We start from the raw sequence: 26,961 nt of genomic DNA, 5'->3' as shown, positions 1-26,961 counted from the left end.
TATCATTGATATACAATCTTATGTTGGTTTCAAATACACACTATAGTGACTCAACATTCACCTGTATTATCAAGTCCTCAGCCCGTCCATTGCAGTCACTGTCTATCAATATACCAAGATGTTACCAAGTCATTAATTGTACCCTCTGTGCTGTACTACCATCCCCATGACCTACCTGTTTTGTGATTGCAAACTACTATTCCCGTTAATCCCATTCTGCTTCCCTGCCCCAACCTCCTCAATCCCTCTGTCCACATCCCCTCCCCTTTGGTAACCAGTAGTCTCTTCTTGGTTTCAATGAGACTACTGTTTTTGTTCTTCTGTTTTACTTTGTTTTTATACTACACAAATGGGAGAAATCATTTGCTTTTGTCTTTCTGCACATGGCTTATTTCACTGAGCATAATACCTTCTAGATCCATCCATGTTGTTGCAAATGGCAGGATTTCTTTTCTGTTTATGGCTGAATACTATTCCATTGTGTATATGTGCCACTTCTTCTTTATCCATTCATCCATTGATGGGCACTTAGGTTGCTTCCATATCTTGACTGTTGTAAATAGTGCTATGATAAACAGAGCGGTGCATATGTCTTTTTAAAATTTAATTTAATTTAATTTTTTACTTTGGTATCATTAATCTACAATTACATGAGGAACATTATGTTTACTAGACTCCTCCCATCACTAAGGCCCCCCACAAACCACATTACAGTCACTGTCTATCAGCGTAGGAAGATGCTGTAGAATCACTACATGTCTTCTCTGTGTTGCACAGCCCTCTCCGTGCCCCCCCACATTCTACATGCTAATCATGGTGACCCCTTTCCCCCCATAATCCCTCCCTTCCCACCCGTCCTCCCCAGTCCCTTTCCCTTTGGTAACTGTTAGTCCATACTTGGGTTCTTTGATTCTGCTGCTGTTTTGTTCCTTCAGTTTTTCTTTGTTCATATACTGCCCATATGGGTGAAATCATTTGGTACTTGTCTTTCTCAGCCTGGCTTATTACACTCAGTATAATACCCTCTTGCTCCATCCATGTTGGATTTATTTTCTACTTATGGCTGAATAATATTCCATTGTGTATATGTACCACATCTTCTTTATCCATTCATCTACTGAAGGACACTTAGGTTGCTTCCATTTCTTGGCTATTGTAAATAGTGCTGCGATAAACATAGGGGTGCATATATCTTTTTCAAACTGGGCTGCTGCATTCTTAGGGTAAATTCCTAGAAGTGGAATTCCTGGGTGAAATGGTATTTCTATTTTGAGCTTTTTGAGGAACCTCCATACTGCTTTCCACAATGGTTGAACTAGTTTACATTCCCACCAACAGTGTAGGAGGGTTCCCCTTTCTCCACAATCTCACCAACATTTGTTGTTGTTTGTCTTTTGGATGGTAGCAATCCTTACTGGTGTGAGGTGATATCTCATTGTGATTTTAATTTGCATTTCCCTGATAATTAGTGATGTGGAGCATCTTTTCATGTGTCTGTTGGCCATCTGAATTTCTTCTTTGGAGAACTGTCTGTTCAGCTACTCTGCCCATTTTTTAATTGGATTATTTGCTTTTTGTTTGTTGAGGTGTGTGAGCTCTTTATATATTTTGGATGTCAACTCTTTATCGGATCTGTCATTTCTGAATATATTCTCCCATACTGTAAGATGATTTTTTGTTCTATTGTGGTGTCCTTTGCTCTACAGAAGCTTTTCAGCTTGATATAGTCCCACTTGTTCATTTTTGCTTTTGTTTCCTTTGCCTGGGGAGATATGTTCATGAAGAGGTTGCTCATGTTTATGTCCAAGAGATTTTTGCCTATGTTTTTTTCTAAGACTTTTATGGTTTCATGACTTACATTCAGGTGTTTGATCCATTTTGAATTTACTTTTGTGTATGGGGTTAGACAGTGATCCAGTTTCATTCTCTTACATGTAGCTGCCCAGTTTTGCCAACACTAGCTGTTGTAGATGCTGTCATTTCTCTATTGTATGTCTATGGCTCCTTTATCATATATTAATTGACCATATATGTTTGGGTTAATATCTGGACTCTCTATCCTGTTCCACTGGTCTGTGGCTCTGTACTTATGCCAGTACCAAATTTTCTTGACTACTGTGGCTTCATAGTAGAGCTTGAATTTGGAAAGCAAGATCCCTCTGCTTTATTCTTCCTTCTCAGGATTGCTTTGGCTGTTCGGGGTCTTTGGTGGTACCATATGAATTTTAGAACAATTTTTCCAGTTCGTTGAGGAATCCTGTTGGTATTTTGATAGGGATTGCATTGAATCTGTAGATTGCTTTAGGCAGGATGGTCATTTTGACAATATGAATTCTTCCTAGCCAAGAGCATGGGATGAGTTTCCATGTGTTAGTGTCCTCTTTAATTTCTCTCATGAGTGCCTTGTAGTTTTCAGGGCATAGGACTTTCACTTCCTTGGTTAGGTTTATTCCTAAGTATTTTATTCTTTTTGATGCAATTGTGAATGGAATTGTTTTCCTGATTTCTCTTTCTGCTAGTTCATCGTTAGTGTATAGGAAAGCAACAAATTTCTGTGTATTAATTTTGTATCCTGCAACTTTGCCGAATTCAGTTATTAGTTCTAATAGTTTTGGAGTGGAGTCTTTAGGGATTTTTATGTACAATATCATGTCTTCTGTAACTAGTAACAGTTTAACTTCTTCTTTACTGCTCTGGATTCCTTGTATTTCATTGTTTTGTCTAATTGTCATGTGTAGGACCTCCAGTACTATGTTAAATAACAGTGGGGAGAGTGGGCATCCCTGTGTTGTTCCCAATCTTAGAGGAAAAGCTCTCAGCTTCTCTCTGTTCAGTATGTTGTTGGTTGTGGGTTTTTCATATATAGCCTTTATTATGTTGAGGTACTTGCCCTCTATACCCATTTTGTTGAAAGTTTTTATTATGAATGGATGTTGAATTTAGTCGAATGCTTTTTCAGCGTCTGTGGAGACAATCATGTGTTTTTCGCCCTTTTTGTTGTTGATGTTCTTTTTCTCTTCGTAAGTCTCACTAGGTGTTTATCTGTTTTGTTTATTTTCTCAAATAAACACTTGATTTCATTAATTTTTTTCTATTGTTTTATTCTTCTCAATTTTATTTATTACTTATGTGATCTTTATTATGTCCCTCCTGCTACTGACTTTGGGCATCATTTGTTCTTCTTTTTCCAGTTTCAGTAATTGTGAATTTAGACTATTTATTTGGGATTGTTCTTCCCTCTTTAAAAAGGCCTGTAGTGCTGTGGTTTCCTCTTAGAACTGCCTTCACTGCGTCCCACCAAAGTTAGGGCATTATGCTTTTGTTTTCATTTGTCTCCATACATAGCTTGATCTGTGTTTTAATTTAGTCATTGATCCATTGATTATTTAGAAGCATGTTAATTCTCCATGTGTTTGTGAGCCTTTTTGTGTTCTTTGTACAATTTATTTCTAGTTTCTTATGTTTGTGTTCTGAGGAGTTGGTTGTTACAATTTCAATCTTTTTGAATTTGCTAAGGCTGTTTTTGTGGCCTAGTATGTGATCTATTCTTGATAATGTTCCGTGTGCACCTGAGAAGAATGTGTAACCTGCTGATTTTGGGTGGAGTGTTCTGTAGATCTCTGTTAGGACCACCTGTTCTAATGTGTTATTTAATGCCTCTGTCTCCTTACTTATTTTCTGTCTGGTTGGTCTGTCCTTTGGAGTAAGTAGAATGTTGAAGTCTCCTAAAATGAATGCATTGCATTCTATTTCCTCCTTGAATTTTGTTAGTATTTGTTTCACATATGTAGGTGCTCCTGTGTTGGGTGCACAGATATTTACAAAGGTTATGTCCTCTTGTTGGACTGACTCCTTTAACGTTATGTAATGTCCTTCTTTGTCTCTTGTGACTTTCTTTTTTTTTAAGTCTATTTTGTCTGATAGAAGTTCTGCAACGGCTCCTTTTTTCTCTATCAGTTGCATGAAATATCTTTTACAATGTCTTTTGGTTTGTCGTGAGTCTCTTCTAGTCAGCATATAAATGGGTCTTGTTTTTATTTATTAATTGATTTATTTATTATTTTGGTATCATTAATCTACAATTACAGAAAGAACATTATGTTTACTAGGTTCCCCCCTTCACCAAGTCCCCCCCACATACCCCTTCACAGTCACTGTCCATCTGTGTAGTAAGATGCTGTAAAATCACTACTTGTCTGTGTTGCGCAGATCTCCCCGTGTCACCCATGCATTATACATGCTAATCGTAATGCCCTCTTTCTTTTTCCCCGCCCTTATTCCTCCCTTCCCACCCATTGTCCCCAGTCCCTTTCCCTTTGGTAACTATTAGTCCATTCTTGGGTTCTGTGATTCTGCTGCTGTTTTGTTCCTTCAGTTTTCCTTTGTTCTTATACTCCACATATGAGTGAAATACTTTGGTTACTTGTCCTTCTCCGCCTGGCTTATTTCACTGAGCATAATACCCTCTAGCTCCATCCATGTTGTTGCGATGGTAGGACCTGTTTTTTTCTTATGGCTGTGTAATATTCCATTGTGTATATGTACCACCTCTTTATCCATTCATCTACTGATGGACATTTAGGTTGCTTCCATATCTTGGCTATTGTAAACAGTGCAGCGATAAACATAGGGGTGCATCTGTCTTTCACAAACTGGAGTGCTGCATTCTTAGGGTAAATTCCTAGAAGTGGAATTCCTGGGTCAAATCGTATTTCTATTTTGAGCATTCTGAGGAACCTCCATACTGCTTTCCACAATGGTTGAACTAGTTTCCATTCCCACCAGCAGTGCAGGAGGGTTCCCCTTTCTCCACAACCTCGCCAACATTGTTTGTCTTTTCGATGATAGTGGTCCTTACTGGTGTGAGGTGATATCTCATTGTGGTTTTAATTTGCATTTCTCTGATGATTATCTATGTGGAGCATCTTTTCATGTGCCTGTTGGCCAGCTGGATTTCTTCTTTAGAGAACTGTCTGTTCAGCTCCTCTGCCCATTTTTTAATTGGATTATTTGATTTTTGTTTGTTGAGGTGTGTGAGCCCTTCATATATTTTGGATGTCAATCCTTTATCGGATCTGTCACTTATGAATATGTTCTCCCATACTGTAGGATGCCTTTTTGTTCTGTTGATGGTGTCCTTTGCTGTACAGAAGCTTTTAAGCTTGATATAGTTCCACTTGTTCATTTTTGCCTTTGTTTCCCTTGTCCGGGGAGATATGTTCATGAAGAAGTCACTCATGTTTATGTCCATGAGATTTTTGCCTGTTTTTTTCTAAGAGTTTTATGGTTTTATTACTTACATTCAGGTATTTGATCCATTTGGAGTTCACTTTTGTGTATAGGGTTAGACAGTGATCCAGTTTCATTCTCTTACATGTAGCTGTCCAGTTTTGCCAGCACCATCTGTTGAAGAGACTGTCATTTCCCCATTGTATGTCCGTGGCTCCTTTATCAAATATTAATTGGCAATATATGTTTGGGTTAATGTCTGGAGTCTCTATTCTCTTCCACTGGTCTGTGGCTCTTTTCTTGTGGCAGTACCAAATTGTCTTGATTACTGTGGCTTTGTAATAGAGCTTGAAGTTGGGGAGTGAGATCCCTCTCACTTTATTCTATCTTCTCAGGATTGCTTTATCTATTCGTGGTCTTTGGTGTTTCCATAAGAATTTTTGAAGTATTTGTTCCAGTTCATTCAAGAATGCTATTGGTAATTTGATAGGGATTGCATCGAATCTGTATATTGCTTTGGGAAGGGTGGCCTTTTTGACGATATTAATTCTTCCTAGCCAGGAGGATGGGATGAGTTTCCATTTGTTAGTGACCTCTTTAATTTCTCTTAAGAGTGTCTTATAGTTTTCAGGGTATAGGTCTTTCACTTCTTTGGTTAGGTTTATTCCTAGGTATTTTATTCTTTTTGATGCAATTGTGAATGGAATTGTTTTCCTGATTTCTCTTTCTATTGGTTCATTGTTAGTGTATAGGAAAGCTACAGCTTTCTGTGTGTTCATTTTGTATCCTGTAAGTTTGCTGAATTCCGATATTAGTTCTAGTAGTTTTGCAGTGGAGTCTTTAGGGTTTTTTATGTACAATATCATGTCATCTGCAAATAGTGACAGTTTGACTTCTTCTTTACCAATCTGGATTCCTTCTATTTCTTTGTTTTATCTGATTGCCATGGCTAGGACCTCCAGTACCATGTTGAATAACAGTGTGGAGAGTGAGTATCACTGTCTTGTTTCCGATCTCAGAGGAAAAGCTGTCAGCCTCTCGCTGTTCAGTATGATGTTCGCTGTGGGTTTATCATATATCGCCTTTATTATGTTGAGGTACTTGCCCTCTATGCCCATTTTGTTGAGAGTTTTTATCATAAATGGATGTTGAATTTTGTCGAAGGCTTTTTTCAGCATCTGTGGAGATGATCATGTGGTTTTTTTCCTTTTTGTTGATGTGGTGGATGATGTTGATGGATTTTCGAATGTTGTACCACCCTTGCATCCCTGGGATGAATCCCACTTGGTCATGGTGTATGATCCTCTTGATGTATTTTTGAATTCGGTTTGGTAATATTTTGTTGAGTATTTTTCCATCCACGTTCATCAGGGATATTGGTCTGTAGTTTTCTTTTTTGGTGGGGTCCTTACCTGGTTTTGGTATTAGGGTTATGTTGGCTTCATAGAATGAGTTTGGGAGTATTCCCTCCTCTTCTACTTTTTGGAAAACGTTTAGGAGAATAGGTGTTATGTCTTCTGTGTATGTTTGTTAAAATTCCGAGGTAAATCCATCTGGCCTGGGGGTTTTGTTCTTGGGTAATTTTTTGATTACAGATTCAATTTTGTTGCTGGTAATTGGTCTGTTTAGATTTTCTATTTCTTTCTGGTTCAGTCTTGGATGGTTGTATTTTTCTAAGAAGTTGTCCATTTCTCCTAGGTTTTCCAGCTTGTTAGCATATAGGTTTTCATAGTATTCTCTAATAATTCTTTGTATTTCTGTGGGGTCCGTCGTGATTTTTCCTTTCTCCTTTCTGATTCTGTTGATGTGTGTTGCCTCTCTTTTTCTCTTAGTAAGTCTGGCTAGAGGCTTATCTATTTTGTTTTTTTTCTCGAAGAACCAGCTCTTGGTTTCATTGATTTTTTTCTATTTTATTCTTCTCAATTTTATTTATTTCTTCTTTGTTCTTTATTATGTCCCTCTGTCTGCTGACCTTAGGCCTCATTTGTTCTTCTTTTCCCAGTTTCGATAACTGTGACATTAGACTATTCATTTGGGATTGTTATTCCTTCTTTAAATATGCCTGGATTGCTATATACTTTCTTTTTTAGCTTAAGACTGCTTTCGCTGCGTCCCACAGAAGTTGCGGCTTTGTGTTATTGTTGTCATTTGTTTCCATATATTGATGCATCTCCATTTTAATTTGGTAATTGATCCATTGATTATTTAGGAGCATGTTGTTAAGCCTCCATATGTTTGTGAGCATTTTTGCTTTCTTTGTACAATTTATTTCTTGTTTTATACCTTTGAGGTCTGAAAATTTGGTTGGTAGGATTTCAATCTTTTGGAATTTACTGAGGTTCTTTTTGTGGCCTAGTATGTGGTCTATTCTGGAGAATGTTCCATGTGCACTTGAGAAGAATGTGTATCCTGTTGCTTTTGGATGTAGAGTTCTATAGATGTCTATTAGGTCCATCTCTTCTAGCGTGTTGTTTACTGCCTCTTTGTCCTTACTTATTTTCTGTCTGGTGGATCTGTCCTTTGGGGTGAGTGGTGTGTTAAAGTCTCCCAAAATGAATGCATTGCATTATATTTCCTCGTTTAATTCTGTTAGTATTTGTTTCACATATGTTGGTGCTCCTGTATTGGGTGCATATATGTTTAGAATGGTTATATCCTCTTGTTGGACTGAGCCCTTTATCATAATGTAATGTCCTTCTTTATCTATAGTTACTTTCTTTATTTTGAGGTCTATTTTGTCTGATACTCGTCTTGCAACACCTGCTTTTTTCTCTCTGTTGTTTGCATGAAATATCTTTCTCCAACCCTTGACTTTTAATCTGTGCATGTCTTTGGGTTTGAGGTGAGTCTCTTGTAAGCGGCATATAGAAGGTTCTTGCTTTTTTATCCATTCTATTACTCTGTGTCTTTTGATTGGTGCATTCAGTCCATTTACATTTAGGGTGATTACTGAAATATATGTACTTATTGCCATTGCAGGCTTTAGATTTGTGGTTATCAAAGGTTCAAGGTTAGCTTGTTTACTACCTTACTGTTTGACCTCACTCATTTACCGGGCTGTTATAAATATAGTTTGATGATTATTTCTTTCCCTTCTTTTTCCTTCTCCTCCATTCTTCATATGTTGGGTGTTTTGTTCTTTGCTCTTTTTAGGAGTGCTCCCATCTAGAGCAGTCCCTCTACGATACCCTGTAGAGGTGGTTTATGGGAGGCAAATTCCCTCAACTTTTGCTTGTCTGGGAATTGTTTAATCCCTCCTTCATATTTAACTGATAATCGTGCTGGATACAGTATCCTTGGTTCAAGGCCCTTCTGTTTCATTGCATTAAATATATCATGCCATTCTCTTCTGGCCTGTAAGGTTTCTGTTGAGAGGTCTGATGATAGCCTGATGGGTTTTCCTTTGTAGGTGACCTTTTTTCTATCTCTGGCTGCCTTTAATACTCTGTCCTTGTCCTTGATCTTTGCCATTTTAATTATTATGTGTCTTGGTGTTGACCTCTTTGCGTCCCATCTCTTGGGAGGTCTGTGTGCCTCCGTAGTCTGAGCAACTATTTCCTCCCCCAGTTTGGGGATGTTCTCATCAATTATTTTTTCAAAGACACTTTGTGTCCCTTTTTCTATCTCTTCTTCCTCTAGTACCCCTATAATGCGGATATTGTTCCTTTTGGTTTGGTCACACAGTTCTCTTAATATTGTTTCATTCCTGGAGATCATTTTATCTCTCTCTGCATCAGCTTCTATGCGTTCCTGTTCTCTGATTTCTATTCCATCGATGGCCTCTTGCATCTTATCCATTCTGCTTATAAATCCTTCCAGGGTTTTTTTCACTTCTGTAATCTCTCTCCAGACATCTGTGATCTCCCTCCGGATGTCTGTAATCTCCCTCCGGACTTCATCCCTTTGCTCTTGCATATTTCTCAGCAGCTCTTTCAGCATTTTATTTTGAATTCTTTTTCAGGGAGACTGGTTAGGTCTGCCTCTGCAGATCCTTTCTCAGGTGTAAGTATCGTGGTCTGGACCAGATTTTTTTACCTTTTCATGGTGATTGCAGTGGCTATAGGCAGGTTGCTGGTGTGTCAGCTGTGAGAAGAAAGTCCTTTACTGCTTACTGGATGCCTTGCCCTTCTCTGCTGCCTGTGACGGCTACCTGCACTCCTGGAGCAGCCACCCACCGGTTTAATCTCCTGAGCTGCTTTTTTGCGGGGTGTCCGTCGGAGCAGCGCGGAGCCCTGTAGTGAGTGGCAGGTACGCCAGGTGCGCTCCTCCGTGCTAGCGGCGACCCTGCCAGGCAGCTGTGTGGCATCAACGGCCTTTGGGTCTGGCCCGGGTGGCTGTATGTTGGGTTGGGATTCCAGTCGGGTTCTGGGAGCGCGCGTGCTCCCTCTGGTTCCACTGCTGGTGCGCACGGGGCTTTTCCGCCTAGGCTTCTACTGGGCTCTGGCTTCACTGTCGCCGGTGCATGCGAGCCGTGCCTGGGCTATTCGGTCTTGCTGCTGTGAGCTAGCCCTGCGGCGCATGGATCTGCTCTCGGTTCCTTCTAGCGCTTCTGCCCCCCGGCATGCACTCCCACTCTCATGCTACTGGGCTGGTGTGTCATGGTCCGCGCCAGTTGGAGGAACAACTGGCAGTCTGCCTAGTCCTGTGAGGGGCTTCAGAGATGCACTGCCTCCATTTAGGGCGCCTAAGTTTCCCCGGTATTTCCAGCTGCCGGGACACCTTCGTCCAGCTATGGGGTCCCTGTCTGTTTAAGACTTGCAAAATGCACTCGCTTTTCTTTTGTCTCAGGGGCGTCGGTTGCGGGGACCTGCCAACAGGTTTTGCTTTTCCGTTTCTCTAATATCCAGCACCCCGTGCACCTTGTGTCTGCATTCCGGGTGCGGATTTCTGGAGCTGGTTGTTTAGCAGTCCTGGGCTTTCACTCCCTCCCTGTTCTGACTCCTTTATTCCCACCGGGTTTTGGGGTGGGGGAGCGTTCGGGTCCCACCTGGCCACGGCTTGTATCTTACCCCCTTCGTGTGATGCTGAGTTCTCGCAGATGTAGATGTATCCTGGCTGTTGTACTGCATCCACTGTTGTCTCTTTTAGGAATAGTTGTATTTATTGTATTTTCATTAATATATATGTTTTGGGGAGGAGATTTCCTCTGAACTACTCACACCGCCATCTTCCCATGATCCTGGTTCTTGTTTTTTTATCCATTCAGTGACTCTATGTCTTTTGATTGGTGCATTCAGATTATTTCCATTTAGGGTGATTATTGATAGGTATGGACTTATTACCATTGCAGGCTTTATATATGTGGTAGTAAACGTTCAAGAGAAATTTCTTTACTATCTAACAGTCTTAGTATGCTATTATAAACACAGTCTTTAGATTATCTAACATAACTCACTTAGTATGCTATTATTTAATATAACTCGGTTAGTATGCTATTACAAACACAAGCCAAAGTTTTTTTTTTTGCATTTTTCTTCCTCTTCCATACTTTATTTTTTAGGTATCATATTCAGTACTCTTTATCTATCTCTTGACTGACTTTGGGGATAGTTTATTTGATTGTGCATCTGCTTATTAATTTGTCTGCTTTCTTTACTGTGGTTTTATTTCCTCTGGTGACAGCTATTTAGCCTTAGAAACACTTCCTTCTAAAGCAGTCCCTCCAGAATACACTGTACAGATGGTTTGTGGGAAGTAAACTCTCTCAGCTTTTGCTTATCTGGACATTGTTTAGTCCCTCCTTCAAATTTAAATGATCATCTTCCTGGGTATGGTATTCTTGCTTCAAGGCCCTTCTGCTTCATTGCATTAAATATATCATGCCACTCCCTTTTATTTTTTTATTAATGTAATGTTGATATACACTCTTACGAAAGTTTCACATGAAAAAGCAATGTGTTTACTTCATTTGCCCATATTATCAAGTCCCCACTCATACCTCAATGTAGTCACTGTCCATCAGTGTAGTAAGATGCCACAGATTCACTATTTGTCTTCTCTGTGCTACACTGTTTTCCCCATGATCCCCCACACCATCTGTACTAAACATAATACCCCTCAATCCCCTCCTCCCTGCCTCCCCACCCACCCTTCCACACCCCTCCCCTTTGGTAACCACTAGTTACTTCTTGGAGTCTCTGAGTCTGCTCTTATTTTGTTCCTTCAGTTTTGCTTCATTTTTATACTCCACAAATGAGGGAAATCATTTGGCACTTGCCTTTCTCCGCCTGGCTTATTTCACTGAGCATATGTTCTTCAACTCCGTCCATGTTGTTGCAAATGGTACGATTTGTTTCTTATGCATGCCAATCCCTTTTGGTCTATAAGGTTTCTGTTGAGAAGTCTGATTTGAGCCTGATGGGTTTTCCTTTGTATGTGATCTTTTTTCTCTCTCTGGCTGCTCTAATACTCTTTCATTATTCTTGATCTTTGCCATTTTAATTATTATATGTCTTGGTGTTGTTTTCCTTTGGTCCCTTGTGTTGGGAGATCTGTGCACCTCCATGGCCTGAGAGACTATCTCCTTCCCCAGATTGGGAAGGTTTTCAGCAATTACCTCCTCAAAAATAATTTCTATCCCTTTTTCTCTCTCTTCTCCTGGTACTCCTATAATGCGAATATTGTTGTGTTTTGATGGGTCACACAGTTTTCTCAGTGTTCTTTCATTACTACAGATCCATTTTTATCTCTGTGCCTCAGCTTGTTTGTATTTCTCTTTTGTATTTTCTGTTTCATTTACCATCTCCTGTACTTTAGCTAATTTGCTTTTCAACCCCTCCATATTGTTTCTTTTCAGATACTGCATTCTTCAATGTTTGTATCTCGTTGAATTCCTCCGTGAGTTCTTGAATATTTCTTTGTATCTCTGTGAGTATGTTTATGATTTTTATTTTTAAATCTGTTTCAGGAAGATTGATGAGTTTGTTTTCACTTGTTCTTCTTTCTGGTGTTTGTGTGATTTTGGTTTTAACCAGTTACCTTTGACATTTCATATTTGTAGAAGGCGCCCTTTAGTGCTAAGAAGGTGTACTCTCTGGAGCTGCTCAGCCCCTGGATCGATGGCAGAGGTCACAGGCAAGCAGCACCAGTGTCTCTTGGGAGGAATGAGGTCTTTTCTGATTCTTGGCTGCAGTGCCTGTCTCCACTGCCAGGTCCTGGGCTGAGCACACACTTATATCTGCCATATGCAGTGCTGCCCTCTGACTGGCCTGGCGCAGTGGCAGGTGCAGCCCGGTTTGGGAGCTGGTGCTGCCCGGGAGGAAGGCACACCAGGCTGTATATCGCTGGGGGGCAGGCCTCTGAGCTGCCTAGCTAGCCAGGCAGATGGAACACCTGAAGCTCCTGAAAGTTCCCATCCTTCTGGGTAGAGTGTGCCTGGACCATTTAGTCCACCTGTCCTCTTTCTCCTGAGCAGCAAGCTCTGTGCAATCCTTTCCCCTTTAGCAGCCCTCTTGCTGTTAGGAACTCTCTCATACTGCCTGCCTTTCTTTTGTCCCAGAGCAGCCAGTTGTGTACACCTGTTTTCCACAAGTTTCTGGAATCTCAGCCTCTCTAAGTGTTCTGCCTTTCTTAGTTTTCCAACCCCACTAATCTGCAGAGCACCATGTAATGTAGGTTCATGCTCCCAGAGCATATCTCCAGGGCTGTGTGTTCAGTAGTCCTAGGCCTCCACCCCGTCTCCACTCCATTTTTCTTCCTTCCTGTGGTGAGCTGGAGAGGGGAAAGCTTGGATGCTGTCCTTCTTTGTCTCTTGTTACTTTTTTTGTTTTGAAATCTGTTTTGTCTGATATAAGTACTACTACTCCTGCTTTCTCCCTAATATTTGTGTGAACTATCTTTTTCCATCCCTTTACTTTTAGTGTGTTTATGTCCTTGGGTTTGAGATGAGTCTCTTGTAGGCAGCATATAGATGGGTGTTTTTTTAATCCATTTTGCCACCGTTAAAGCGTGTTTATGATGACTCCTTAAAATTTATGTTATGTAATTCTAACATCTTTATCTAACATTATATTGTGTAATTCTGGATTTTCTCTTTTGTTGCCCAGATGTGTTTGTCTGTTCTTATATCAATGTCATATTCATTAGATTACATTAGTTTTGTAGAATGTTTAATATGTTAGGCAAGTGACCACCACTTTCCCCCCGTCCCATGCCTGTGTGCTTTTCTTGTTTATTGTATTATATTCCCAAGCATTTATTCACCCATCTTTGAATTCTTGGCCAGGTTTTGGATAATGCCTTCTTTTTGAAGTATTGTTGATATACAATCTTATTTGATTTCAAATATACAACACAGTGGTTCAACAGTTACCTATATTATTAAATCCTCACCCCCTCTAATGCAGTTACTATCTATCAGGGTAGTAAGGTGTTACTGAATCATTGACTACATACTCCATGCTGTACTACCAACCCCATTACCAACTTATGTTGTGATTGTGATTGTGAGTTATTGTGTCCCTTTATCTCCCTCCCTATCTCCCCAGCCCACCCCATCCCCTCTCCCTTCATAACCACTAGTTTCTCAGTGTCTACGAGTCTACTGCTCTTTTGTTCCTTCTGTTTTGCTTTGTTTTTATATTCCACAAATAAGTGAAATCATACTTTGTCTCCACCTGGCTTATTTCACTGAGCATAAAGATTCATCCATGTCTTTGCAAATGGCAGGATTTCTTTTCTTTTTATGGCAGAATACTATTCCATTGTGTGTATGTACCAGCTCTTTGTACATTCATCTATTGATGAACACTTAGGTTGCTTATATATCTTGGCTATTACAAATAGTGCGGCAGTAAACATAAGGGTGCATATATCTTTTTGAAACAGGGATTTTATTTTCTTCAGGTAAGTTCCTAGGAGTGGAATTACTGGGTCAAATGATATTTCTATTTTTAGTTTTTTGAGGAAACTCCATACTGCTTTCCACAGCATTTGCACCAATTTACATTCCCACCAGCAGTGTAGGAGGGTTCCTCTTTTTGTACAACCTCTCTAGAATTTTTTATTTCTTTTCTTTTGGATCGCGGCCATTCTAACATGTGTAGTGATATGTCACTGTGGTTTTAATGTGCATTTCCCTGATGCTTAGCAGTGTGGAACATTGTTTCTTGTGCCTGCTGGCCATCTGTATTTCTTCTTTGGAGAAATGTCTGCTCCGTCCTCTACCCATTTTTTAATCAGGTTATTTGTTTCTTGGGTGTTAAGGCATAGACGTTCTTTATGTATTTTAGATGTTCGCCCCTTATCAGATGAGTCGTTTACGAATATATTCTCCCATACTGTAGGATGCCTTTTTGTTCAGTTGATGATGTCCCATAATGCATTTTCTACACTGGGTATTTAGTAACTGTTTGGGGAATTGGATTTGCCTATCAGAAATTTGAGTTGGGTTAATTTGCATCTTGGCAGAATTTCCCCCAAACTGGGTGCAATCTACTTAGTTCCACAACCATTGCATGTGTGCCATCTGCTTCAGCATTTGGCTATTTCAATGTAATGTTCTAAAAGTCACAACAGAGGTATTCACTACAAGTTTTGGGAGCACGTAGAAGTGCACTTAGTCTGGCCAGAGGTTTGTGAAAGTCTTCTCAGAAGAGCAACAACTGAGGGTATGTGAGCAGTGACTGACCAAGGAAAGAAAGGCAAGAAAGACCTCTTAGATACAGGAAAAGGCAGGAAGCATAGCAAGGCCATGTGAAGCAGTTTATGGATACTGGAGCCTAAAGATCAAGGGCAGGGAGCAGATGAAGCTGAAAAGGTAGAGAGGCTGAACTTAAACCAGAGGTGACTGGAGACCATTAAAGGTTTTTTTTTTGTTTGTTTGTTTAATTTCTAATGAACTATTCCAGATGTAGCAAAAGATACAAAGAATAATGAAATTAGTATATAATAATAATGTGTTCATAGTCAACTAAAAATAGAAAACATTACAGATGTATTTGAAACCTCCTGTATAGTTCTAAATTACATTCCCATTCTTCCCTCTCAGAGCTACCTCTTGTGCTGAACTGGTGATTATCATCTTCATGCATTTTTATCCCTTTATTATATAGATAATGACTTACTGAGCAATATATAGTACTGTTTTACATGTTCTTGAATGTTATATAAATGGAATCATATTACATGTATTCTCAACTTACGTTCTTCTCTGAACATTTGCATTGTGAGATCTCTATTGATACATGTAGCTGTTGTTCATTTTACTTACTTTCCATTGTTGTATGTGAGTATATGGCAGTTTATCCATTCTTGCATGGATGTACATTTCATTGAAGAGTTTCCAGCAGTGGATTACATAGGCAGATTTCTATTTTATATATATCACTTTGGGTTGGAATGTGGAGGATAGACTTAAGAGGTTGAGATTGGTATAGAGCAGTGGTTTGCAAACACTTTGGACTCAGGACCTCTTTATACTCTTAAATATTATTGAGGACCCAAAAGAGCTTTTGTTTATGTGGCTTATATTTATCAGTTTTTACCATGTTAGAAATTAAAACTGGAAAAATTTAAAAATATTTATGATTAATTTATTGATAAATAACAATAATAAACCCATTACATGTTAGCATAAGTAACAATTTTCATGAGAAATAACATTTCAAGCCAAAAAATCTTAGTGAGAAGAGTGATATTTACATTTTGCAAATCTTTTTAATGTCTGAGTTAATAGAAAAAACTGGATCCACAATTCTGCTTTTGCATATTGTGCTATGTCCTGTACTCTCTGGAAAAGTACACTGTTCATGTGTGAGAGAGTGAGAGTGAAAAAGGCAAGTAATATCTTAGTGTTGTCATGAGCGTTGTTTTGACCTTGCATATGCTCTGAGTGAGTCTCAGGGAGTCTCAGGCTTCCCTGGACTATAACTTGAGAACCACTGTGGTAGAGGTGTCAGTTTGTGTAGCCTAGGTGAGAAGTAATGAGGGGTCTGAGACAAGGCATTGCTAGGATGCATGGAGTATATATGCATATGAGAGAGATTCAAGAAGAAAAAATCTGGAGGTCCCAGAAGGTGGTGTAGCTTTGAATGCAAGGAGAATAATTGCATTCCAACTAGGTACTTGCTTCGCAACCAACCTGTGATGTGAATATTTAGCTAGAATTTGAACTCAGGTCTGTCCAACACAAAGCTCTTTGTTTTACCTAGGGCAGAGTTTAAAAGGGTAATCTTGCTAAGGAGGTGCTTCTTGGAGATAGGAGAGAGAAGGGGTGATGCAACAGGGAGATCCTGAAGTGAAGAGCAGGGAAGTAGAAGGAGTTCATTAACCCCATAGGTTGGTCCATTTCAGGGTTATAATGATGGCAGACTTGGCCAGGCTGGGTGTTGGGAGAATGGAGGAACCTAAAATGTTCTGAGTCATTGCCAGGCTGGTTGCCCTAAGGAGTTGCATTTGAGCTGAGTGGGCAGGGGAGATGTCCAGAGGAAGAAAGGCCCTCTTCCAGCCATGATTTTGCATTGTTACACTGCAGGATGGATCCATGCTGTGCTCACCCCCGTGGACTGCCTTGCCTTTGGAGGGAACTTTTTACACAGCCTTAACATCGAAATGCAGCTCAAGTGAGTCCTGAAGTTGAGGTGATCCTGGGTAGGCCATTTCCATCTGCTAGAGTCCTTGGGTTCTCCCCTGTAGTGAGGTGTGTGCCATAGAAGGAGGAGAGATGATCATAAAAGAATGGATACTGGTTCCTCATGATTTTCAGTGTGAGGATGAATACCTCTTCCTCACTTAGTAGTTACGGGACTTTGGGAAGGTCACATAACCTTTGAGTCCAAGTCCTAACCCATAAAGTAGGGTCCTACTGGGTAGTTGTGGGAACTGGAGATACTAGATATAAAACATCCAGAACAATACCTGATACATAGTAGGGGCTCAGTAAATAGGATCCTTGTAGTCACTGTTGTTGTGCCTACTTCCTCCAGAGCCTATGAGATTGAGAAGCGGCTGAGCACAGCAGACCTCTTCAAGTTCCCCAACTTTGAGACCATCTGTTGGTATGTGGGAAAGCACATCCTGGATATCTTTCGAGGTATGGAGCCAACTGTTTCTTTTGCCCTGCTCCCCTGAGTGTGTGTGCCTGCATGCATGTAACCATCACCTCAATCAAGATCTAGTACTACTCCATCACCACAAAGATCTCTCTAGTGCTACCCCTTTATAGGTTCATCTACTTTTTCCTCCTGCACTATCCATAACATCTGGAAACTACTAATTTGTTTTCCATCTCCATAATTTTGTCATTTCAAGAGTTCTATAAAATGCAATCATGCAGTATATGATCTTTTAAGATTGGCTTTTTTACTAAGCATAATATAGTTTAGATCATGGATTTTAACTTTTTTATTTAGCAAAGATGGCTGTGAAAATTGGATCATAGTGAAATTATCCATATTTCCTGCCAATTAAAGTTAAAAACTCAATCTGGATAGTCCCAGAGTTACCAGGAAGTGCCTCCCATAGGGACAAGGCCCAGTCCTGACCATCCTCACATCATTGTGCTGGTTCCTGGGTATCAGCCCAGGTGGAAGCTAACTTGCTGAGTGTCCTCCTTCCAGTCAACTCTGAAGTAGAACAGCTCCCTTGTTCAGACCTGAGATTTTTCAAGGTGAGTTGGCCAGGTGAAATAAGTATTTCAGAGTTACAAGGAACTCCAGAGGCCATTGAGTACAGTCTTCTACCCAATACCTCAAGCCTTTATTCTACCACCTAGGCAGGCTGTCACTTAAGTGTTTAGTCATCCAGACTCTTTTTGAACACTTATTACCTGTCTGAACAGCTCAGTTCAGTAGAAAATTCTTTATTAAGCCTAAATCTGTTTTTTTGGTCGTAACTTCCTGGAGTAATTCAGAACAAGGGTATTAATGGTCCTTCTGATCTATGTAGGTGGCAGTCATGGTCCTCCTGAGTGTTCACACTTTGAAATTCAAGAGGCAAAGTAGTGTGGTGGAAAGGAGCACAGCCCTCAGATTTATATGGACGTGGTTTCAGCCTTGGCTTTGGCACTTACTAGGTGTGTGCCTTTGGTTAAGTCTCTTTTCCTCTCTGAGCCTCAGTTTTCCTGAACAAAAATGGAGATGATGATACCTGGCTTACAGGGTGGGTATAAGGATTAAATGAGATAGTTGAGGTCAAATGCCTGGCATATAGTAGGTACTTGTTAAATGACCACTGTTACAAAAACTCAGATCTGGAGTTATGTTAAGAACCTTGAGGATTTTCTCTGATTTCCTGAAAAATTAACAAGTCCTTCATTTCTCTGCATGGCTTTGTTGACACTCTGTCTTCCTCTTTCCCCTTTTAGGTTTGCGAGAGAACAGGAGACACCCTGCCTCCTACCTGGTCCATGGTGGCAAAGCCCTGAACTTGGCCTTTAGAGCCTGGACAAGGAAAGAAGTAAATAAAAAACTTACTTCTTGACCTCCTCTAGAATTCTGTCCTCCATAGGGATTGGCTTTAGGGAGATACTTTGGGGACATGGAGGAGACCAGGGAGGCTTGTGGGCTCATGAGGTTAGAGTAGAGGACTTGGGCTGGGACTCCTTGGATTATACTTTTAAGCCTTTCTTTCTGATCATAAAAAGTAATACATGCTTACTCTAGAGCATTAGAAAAGTACAGAGGAGTATAAAGAAAGAAAAATATCCCCTGGAATTTTAACATTCAGAGGAAATTAGCATTAACATTTGAGAACTAACATTAACTTTTCTTCTTGTCTTTTCTATATGCATTTTAAAAATATAATTGCTATCACCATGTACATACAATTTTCCTGCATTACCGTAGTTCTCCATAAACATTTACTAGTTACATGATATTCTTTTTCAGAGATGTGCCATCTTTACGTAACCACTTGTTTATTGTTGCTTCCTTTCTATTTATTTGATGGGTAGTTCCGGAGAATCATGCAGTGACTCTCTGTTTGCATGAGTCTTTGTCCCTCATCTGATTGTTTCCTCAGGATAGATTCCTAGAAGAGCAATTAGTGAATTGAAAAAACATAAGGCTCTTGATGTATACTGCCAAAATGGCCTTTTAGAAATATACCAATATTCATCTATCCAATTGAACGCTAAACAGCTATAAAAGAGATTAAGAAAGCTCTCTGTTGTACTGGTTTGGAAAGATATCCAGAATTTTTCAAGTAAAGGTGTAGAACCATGTGTATAATGTGCTACCTTAGGTGTAAAAAGGGAGAAAATAAGAATTATATTTGTATGTGCTTGTATTTGCTTGAAGACACAATCTGGAGGGATGCAGAAGAAACCAATTAAAGTGGTTACCTGCAGGGGTGGGCTAATGGGGCAGATGACAGGGATATACAGATAATGGAATTTTCCAGTATATATCTTTTTGTATTGTTTGATTTTTGATCTGTGTGAATGGATTGATCACTTAAAATGTTGTATTTTTTTTCCAAAACCAATTTTAAGAAATGCAAAAATTAGAAGAAGAAATAACATATTTTCTTATACTTTTGATATGCTGCAGACTCCTTCCGCTGCATACAGTGGCCTAAGGAGACCTTTCAGCTCCTGCAGATTCAACTGGCACAATCTCCCCATTTTCTGTTGCCAGCCTTCCCCTCAGATATCCTTGGACTTCATGTTTTGGGCCTTCTTTTGCTCCCTGGACTCACCACCACCTGAGCCTTGCCTGCTTTTCTTTCTCCACACCTCAGGTGTGGCTACCTCAGGTTTTACCTCTGATCCCACACCACCCCACCCCCATCTATGAAGTAAACTTCAAAGTGATTCTGTTTCAGGAACACCAAGAGCAAGGGAAGTGAGTGGGCCCTAAGCACTCATGCACTGGGCCATTAGGGCCCCAGGGACCAAGGGATATCTGCAAACAGGATGACCAAGGGGGAGCTGTAGGAGAGTAGGATACAGATCTGAGTAGTCCATGCTCATGGAAAAAGTCTTTTGTGAAATGCAGATGACTTCTGTGGGAGGCACTTGTTCCCTCACCTTTCCAGAGCCCCTGGGCTGAGAGAAGGGTACAATTAATATTAAGGTTATCCAGCTGATTCACATGAGTTCTTGGCCCCATCCCTGCCCAGCCACCAAAATAAATTTCAAGTGGACTGAAAAAATTAAAGGAAAAAAAAGAACCAAACCATGGGAAACAAGAAGGAAATGATGAGCACTTTTTATATCATCCTCTGGATGCAGAAGTGAAGTGAAAACTGGTGGAAGAAATCGCAAAGGAAAAGCTTGAGAGATCTGTCTGCTCAAAGATGTATATCTTGAGAACTCAGAAGGATTACACAAAATTAAGGCAGAGACAGCCAACAGGTCTCTTCCTAGGTTACTGTTGTAAGCTAGCTGTGAGCCTTCTGCACTGCGTTCTGTCCTTACACATAGAGAGGCCAGGTTGTCCCCAGGGATCTCCCTAAAGTCCTTGACTTTTTGAGGGATGTGGCCCAAGCCCATAACTGAGTTCTTCACTCCTCTCAACACTGTCCTTTATCAGATATATGTTTTGCAAATATTTTCTCACAGTCTGTGGTTTGTCTTAACTTTTTCCAAGAGAAGTTTTTGTTTTTAATAAAATCCAATATATCAGTTTTTTCTCTTATGGTTCATACTTTTTGTGTCCTGAGAAATCTTTGCCTAACCCAGGGTCACAAAGATTTTCCCCTCTGTTTTCTTCTAAAGGGTTTATAGTTTTAGATTTTACATTTAGATCCATTTTGAGCTTGTGTGTGTCTATGTATATAGTACAAGTATAGATTGAAGTTCTTTTTTTTTTTTTTTGCATATGGATATCCAGTTAGTCCAGTACTATTTGCTAGAGTCTATCTTTTTGCATTGAATTGCCTTGGTACCTTTGTTGAAAATCAGTTGTCTGTTTATACATGGGCCTATTTCTCATGCCTTTTTTTTAACAGGCTCTGCCAGACCATGAGGATGAGATCCCAGAGACAGTGCAGACTGTACAGCTCATTAAAGATCTGGCTAGGGAGATCCGCCTGGTGGAAGTAAGAAGCAAGGGAGCAGGGGAGGCATTTGGGAAGGACTCAAGTGGAAGGTCAGGCTTCTGCAATTGGCATGAGAGCTCAGGGGAAGGGTTGGGAAGACTCCACCAAAGACCTTATTCATTCATTCATTCATTTATTCACTCATTCAGATAATTATTATGTACCTCAAGTGTGCATTGGCTAGGTGCTTAGAATGCATAAATAATACAATGCCTGCCCACAAAGAATTCACAGTCTAGTAGAGGACTTTAGACATAGTCTACTTGTTCTGAGCCTCAGTTTTCTTCTCTAAGGTGGGGATAATCATACCTACTCAGGGGTTGTTAAAAGATTAAGTTAATTCAGGTTGAGCAATTACAGTGTTTGGCACACAGTAGGTGCTCAATAAATTCTGATGGTGGGTCATGGTGGTGGTGGGTGGTGGAGGTCATAGTAGTAGTTGTTTTTTGTTGTTATTAATATTTTGACTCAGTCTCTGCATTCTACAAAATGACAGTTCTTCTGTGTTGAAGATGATTACAAAGCCATGTTTCAACAGGTGGCATATACCACGAGGCAGTAAGGTGTAGTGGTAAGAGACTCAGAGAAACTTGGATTCTGGTTCTTGCTCTGTCACTTACAAGCCTTTCAGAGCCTCAGTATCCTTATCCGTAAAGTGGGGACAGCACCACCATCTCAGAGTTTTGTGGGGATTAAGAGCTAATGTATGTAGAGCCCCTCGCACAGTGCCTGGCAGAGTAAGTACTCAATAAATGTGAGCCTTTGTTATTAACAGACTTTGCAGCAAAGAGAGAATTCAGTGTGGGCTGGTGAAGTAGCAGAGGCACCAGAGAAGAATTGGACTTGAGGAAGTTTAGACTTTGCTTTAGCTCAGAAGCTATAAAGTTAATTTTAGTGCCCAGGGTATAGGCACTAAATTCATGCTGAAGGGTGGTCAAAGAGTGAGCTACGGGGAAGTTGGGCTTCTAGCCTCACTGTTGGCAGTATTTTTCCCTGCCTACATGGTAGCTTACATTGTCTGTCTACCTCCTACCCTATTTTCCTCTGCTCCTATTTGTCAGAATCCTTCAGGGTTTAGTTAAAAGGCTTACTTTCCAGCTCTTCCCACCTAAACCAGTTCTGTATACACAGAACTTTGGAATAGTTGAAAGAGGACTGAGAGATGGATCATATCTGGCCCCATTGGCTTTCAAATGTCTTAAAGCAGTGGAATTCTTTTTTTCAAATGAGATCTTACATGGAAGCCAATATATACAACCAATCAAAGCATAGTTGCTGTGACTAAGATGAAGGTGGGAGGCTTAGAGCTCTGCTTGTTCCTCTTGTTTGCCCTCCACCTCCCTCCTGTCCCCTGGGATCCTCTCAGGAAACTCAAAGGAGCCACAGATCATCTTGGAAAATTACCTTTCTAATCTCATTCTTTAATTTAACAGCTGAGCAAACAGCCCCAGAGTGGTTAGATTACTTACTTGAGGTCACAGATTAGGTTGCAGAATTAGGACCATATCCTATCTTCTCTCAGATCCTACAGTGCTTTAGAGTTGGAACCACACAGTTTAGCACTCAGTTTTTCTGTCTCATATCATCTGCTCTTGGAGTCTTTTCTCTCTGGTTTTGACAGTAGTGCTGGGCTTTTCCTCTGCTCGTCTTCTCTGTACTCATCAATGGCTAGATAAAGAAATGCCACCCAGTAAATTCTTGATAACTCATTGTGCAAAAAACTAGGGTGTGCATATGTGGAGCATCTGTAAGCAACTTCCCTGGAAGTCTGCCCGTGCCCTGAACAAACCTCTGCTCTTAGCACAGAGAGAACCCTTGAGTAAGCTCTAATCCCCTCGTGTACTAACGCTCTTGTAGGATATCTTCCAACAGAACGTTGGGAAGACGAGCAGTATCTTTGGGCTGCAGAGGATCTTCCCAGCCGGCTCCATTCCCTTAACCAGGCCAGCCCATTCCACTTCAGTGTCCATGTCCAGGCTGTCACTGCCTTCCAAAAATGGTTCAAAGAAGAAAGGCATGAAGCCCAAGGATCTCTTCAAGAAGGCAGAGCGAAAGGGCAAGGAGAGTTCAGCCTTGGGGCCTGCTTGCCAGTTGAGCTATAATCTCATGGACACGTATAATCATCAGGCACTGAAGACAGGCTCTTCCCAGAAAGCAAAGGTGGGTGCTGGGCCATGGGTTCAGCCCAACACTTTTGGGTCCCTTGGAGGAGCAGGATATCAGAAGGATAGTCTGTCCTCCCACCTCCCTTATGTCCCCTGGTGTTTGGCTACCAGTCCCACTCATTTAACAGACATTTATTGAGGCCTTGTCTATGCTGGGCACTGTGATAGGTGCTGTTGATATAACCCTCAAGAGGCTGACAGGCTAGTGAGAAAAATAGGCATAAAAACAAATAAGTGCAGTGAAGTGTTGTGGGTGCCACAATCAAGGGTTTGTGTGGGACCTTGAGACACAGAGGGGAGATGATTCTATCTGGGTAGGGGTGATGGTCAGGAGCTATTTTCAGAAAATATGACACTTGAACTGAATCTTGAAATGCTGGGATGGGAATGACATGGTATATGAATCTCAGGTTGGAATCTTGAACAATCCTTGAGAAAAGTTCCTCTCCAGAGCTCCACCTTGCTTCAAGATGTGGTGCCTTCCATGGGCATGTGAAAATGCTCCCTCCTTTTTTTGGGAACATGTTCTACAAGATTGTTAGGTTTCCCCTGAGCCAGCCATACACTCTCAACCTTCTGTTCTGTGAATATTTGGGGTGGGGGTGGGGGACAGTATAGTAGAAGGCCTTGGTTCTGGTGGTTTTGACAGTGAACTCAACCAGTGAAACCAGAGGGCTATCCTGATTTACATGGGAGTCCCAGACAGGTGACAACTGAGCCTCCTCCTTCCCGCAGTTCAATGTCACTGGTACCTGCTTGAATGACACTGATGATGAGTCGCCAGACTTGGATCTTGATGGGAATGAGGGCCCGCTGGCACTGTTGATGTCTAATGGCAGGTAAGGTCAGAAGAAGAAGCACAGTGATACTGGGACAATCTGTGGCATCATGCCACCAAAATGGTACTGAATTGGGACCTGGGGCTGGGACATGGTTTGGGGAGGAACTGTACTTGGGGAAATAACCAGATATTATCAGGTATCAGAGAATCCTGGTAGTGTTGTGGGGTGGTATGGAGAGAGAGGTTTGGAATCTAATTGGCAATTCTGAGAAAAATCTTGTGTAAGTTCTAGAAATTTCAGCAAGTCAGTGGGTCAGAACTGCTGGAAGGGATAAATAGTAGTATATCATGCTGGTTAAAGCTTTAGATTTATAAACCTTTTGTGACTTGGTGTATAGGAATTTATACACCAAGTGTATAAATATGCAGAAATAGCACAGGTGTGTAAAGAGATATGGTCAGTGCTCACTGCACCATTCCAATAGTAATTGGAAATGTTCTTTAAGGGTTGAATAAATAAAGTGTGGTACATCTGTAGAATACCATGTAGCTGTTAAAAAGAATGAGTTTAGTATCTGTTTCATAGAAAGATGTCCAACATACATTCCCAAATGAAAAAAATCAGGTTACAATGTTACACATAGGAATAGTCCTATTTTAATTTTTTAAATCATTAGACCTGTATAGTTTATTCTAGTATCAAGTGGGACAAGTCCCCACTCTTTGTTCTTAATTTTAAAAAATTTCTTTGTTATTTTTGTACATTTTCTCTTTCAGATAAATATTAAAACCACCTTTGTCACTTCCCATTTAAAATGTGATTTTGAGTGGGTGGTGATATTTTAATTTTTTAAAAACGGGTGTGCAAACGTATGTGTATGCATGCTTCTTTTTTGGTATCATTAATCTACAATTACATGAGGAACATTATGTTTACTAGACTCCCCGCATCACCAAGTCCCCCCCATATAACCAATTAAAGTCACTGTCCATCAGTGTAGGAAGATGCTGTAGAATCACTACTTGTCTTCTGTGTTGTACTGCCTTCCTTGTGCACCACTCCCACATTATACATGCTAATCATAATGCCCCCTTTCTTTTCATGTCCCCTTAACCATCCCTTCCCACCCATCCTACCCAGTCCCTATCCCTTCGGTAACTGTTAGTCCATTCTTAGGTTCTGTGAGTGTGCTGCTGTTTTGCTCCTTCAGTTTTTGCTTTGTTCTTATACTCCACAGATGAGTGAAATCATTTGATACTTATCTTTCTCCGCCTGGCTTATTTCACTGAGCATAATACCCTCTAGCACCATCCATGTTGTTGCAAATGGAAGGATTTGTTTTCTTCTTATGGCTGAATAATGTTCCATTGTGTATATGTACCACTTCTTTATCCATTCATCTACTGATGGACACTTAGGTTGCTTCCATTTCTTGGCTATTGTAAATATTACTGCGATAAACATAGGGGTGTATCTGTCTTTTTCAAACTGGGCTGCTGCCTTAATAGGGTAAATTCTTGGGAGTGGAATTTCTGGGTCAAATGGTATTTCTATTTTGAGCATTTTGAGAAACATCCATAATACTTTCCACAAAGGTTGAACTAATTTACATTCCCACCAGCAGTGTAGGAGGGTTCCCCTTTCTTTACAACCTCGCCAACGTTGTTGTTTGTCTCTTGGATGGTGGCAATCCTTACTGGTGTGAGGTAATATCTCATTGTGGTTTTAATTTGCATTTCTCTGATAACTAGAGATGTAGAGCTTCTTTTCATGTGTCTGTTGGCCATCTGAATTTCTTCTTTGGAGAACTGTCTATTCAGCTCCTCTGCCCATTTTTTTTATTAGTTTTATTTTGGTATCATTAATCTACAATTACATGAAGGACATTATGTTTACTAGGCTTCCGCCTTCACCAAGTCCCCCCCACATACCCGTTCCTCTGCCATTTTTTAATTGGATTATTTGCTTTTTGTTTGTTAAGGTACATGGGCTCTTTATATATTTTGGATGGCAACCCATTGTTGGATCTGTCACTTATGAATATATTTTCCCATACTGTAGGATGCCTTTTTGTTCTGTTGATGGTGTCCTTTGCTGTACAGAAGCTTTTCAGCTTGATATAGTCCCACTTACTCATTTTTGCTTTTGTTTCCCTTGCCCGGGGAGATATGTTCATGAAGAAATCACTCATGTTTATGTCTAAGAGATTTTTACCTATGTTTTTTTCTAAGAGTTTTATGGTTTCATGACTTACATTCAGGTCTTTGATCCATTTCGAATTTACTTTTGTGTATGGGTTTGCACAGTGATCCAGCTTCATTCTCTTACAGTTTTTGCCATCACCATCTATTGAAGAGACTGTCATTTCCCCATTGTATGTCCATGGCTCCTTTATCAAATATTAATTGACTATATATGTTTGGGTTAATGTTTGGAGTCTCTATTCTGTTCCAATGGTCTGTGGGTCTGTTCTTGTGCCAGTACCAAATTGTCTTGATTACTCTGGCTTTGTTGTAGAGCTTGAAGTTGGGGAGCGAGATCCACCCACTTTATTCTTCCTTCTCAGGATTGCTTTGGCTATCTGGGGTCTTTGGTGGTTCCATATGAATATTTGAACTATTTTTTCCAGTTCGTTAAAGAATGCTATTGGTAATTTGATAGGGATTGCATTAAATCTGTAGATTGCTTTGGGCAGGATGAGCATTTTGACAATATTAATTCTTCCTAGCCAAGAGCATAGGATGAGTTTCCATTTGTTAGTGACCTCTTTAATTTCTCTTAAGAGTGTCTTATAGTTTTCAGGG

General features: G+C 40.4%; 1 protein-coding gene across 5 annotated transcripts in view; it reads left to right on the top strand.

The window, feature by feature from the left end:
- The window catches only part of PHF8 (PHD finger protein 8), a 177,439-nt gene that overhangs the window by 67,946 nt on the left and 82,532 nt on the right, over positions 1–26,961 (top strand). For 4 of the 5 annotated variants that reach the window (XM_036930848.2, XM_057495987.1, XM_057495986.1 and 1 more), the window contains exons 9-14: positions 16,703–16,790; positions 17,154–17,260; positions 18,533–18,624; positions 21,121–21,210; positions 23,068–23,370; positions 24,111–24,214. In XM_036930848.2, coding sequence (XP_036786743.2) covers positions 16,703–16,790; positions 17,154–17,260; positions 18,533–18,624; positions 21,121–21,210; positions 23,068–23,370; positions 24,111–24,214 — 784 coding nt within the window. The remainder of the gene's footprint in view (positions 1–16,702; positions 16,791–17,153; positions 17,261–18,532; positions 18,625–21,120; positions 21,211–23,067; positions 23,371–24,110; positions 24,215–26,961) is intronic. The other variant, XM_057495989.1, reaches the window with a different exon arrangement.

This window comes from Manis pentadactyla, chromosome X (genome assembly GCF_030020395.1).
Source record: "Manis pentadactyla isolate mManPen7 chromosome X, mManPen7.hap1, whole genome shotgun sequence".
Taxonomy (NCBI): Eukaryota; Metazoa; Chordata; class Mammalia; order Pholidota; family Manidae; genus Manis; species Manis pentadactyla.
This window is presented reverse-complemented; position numbering and strand designations above follow the sequence as displayed.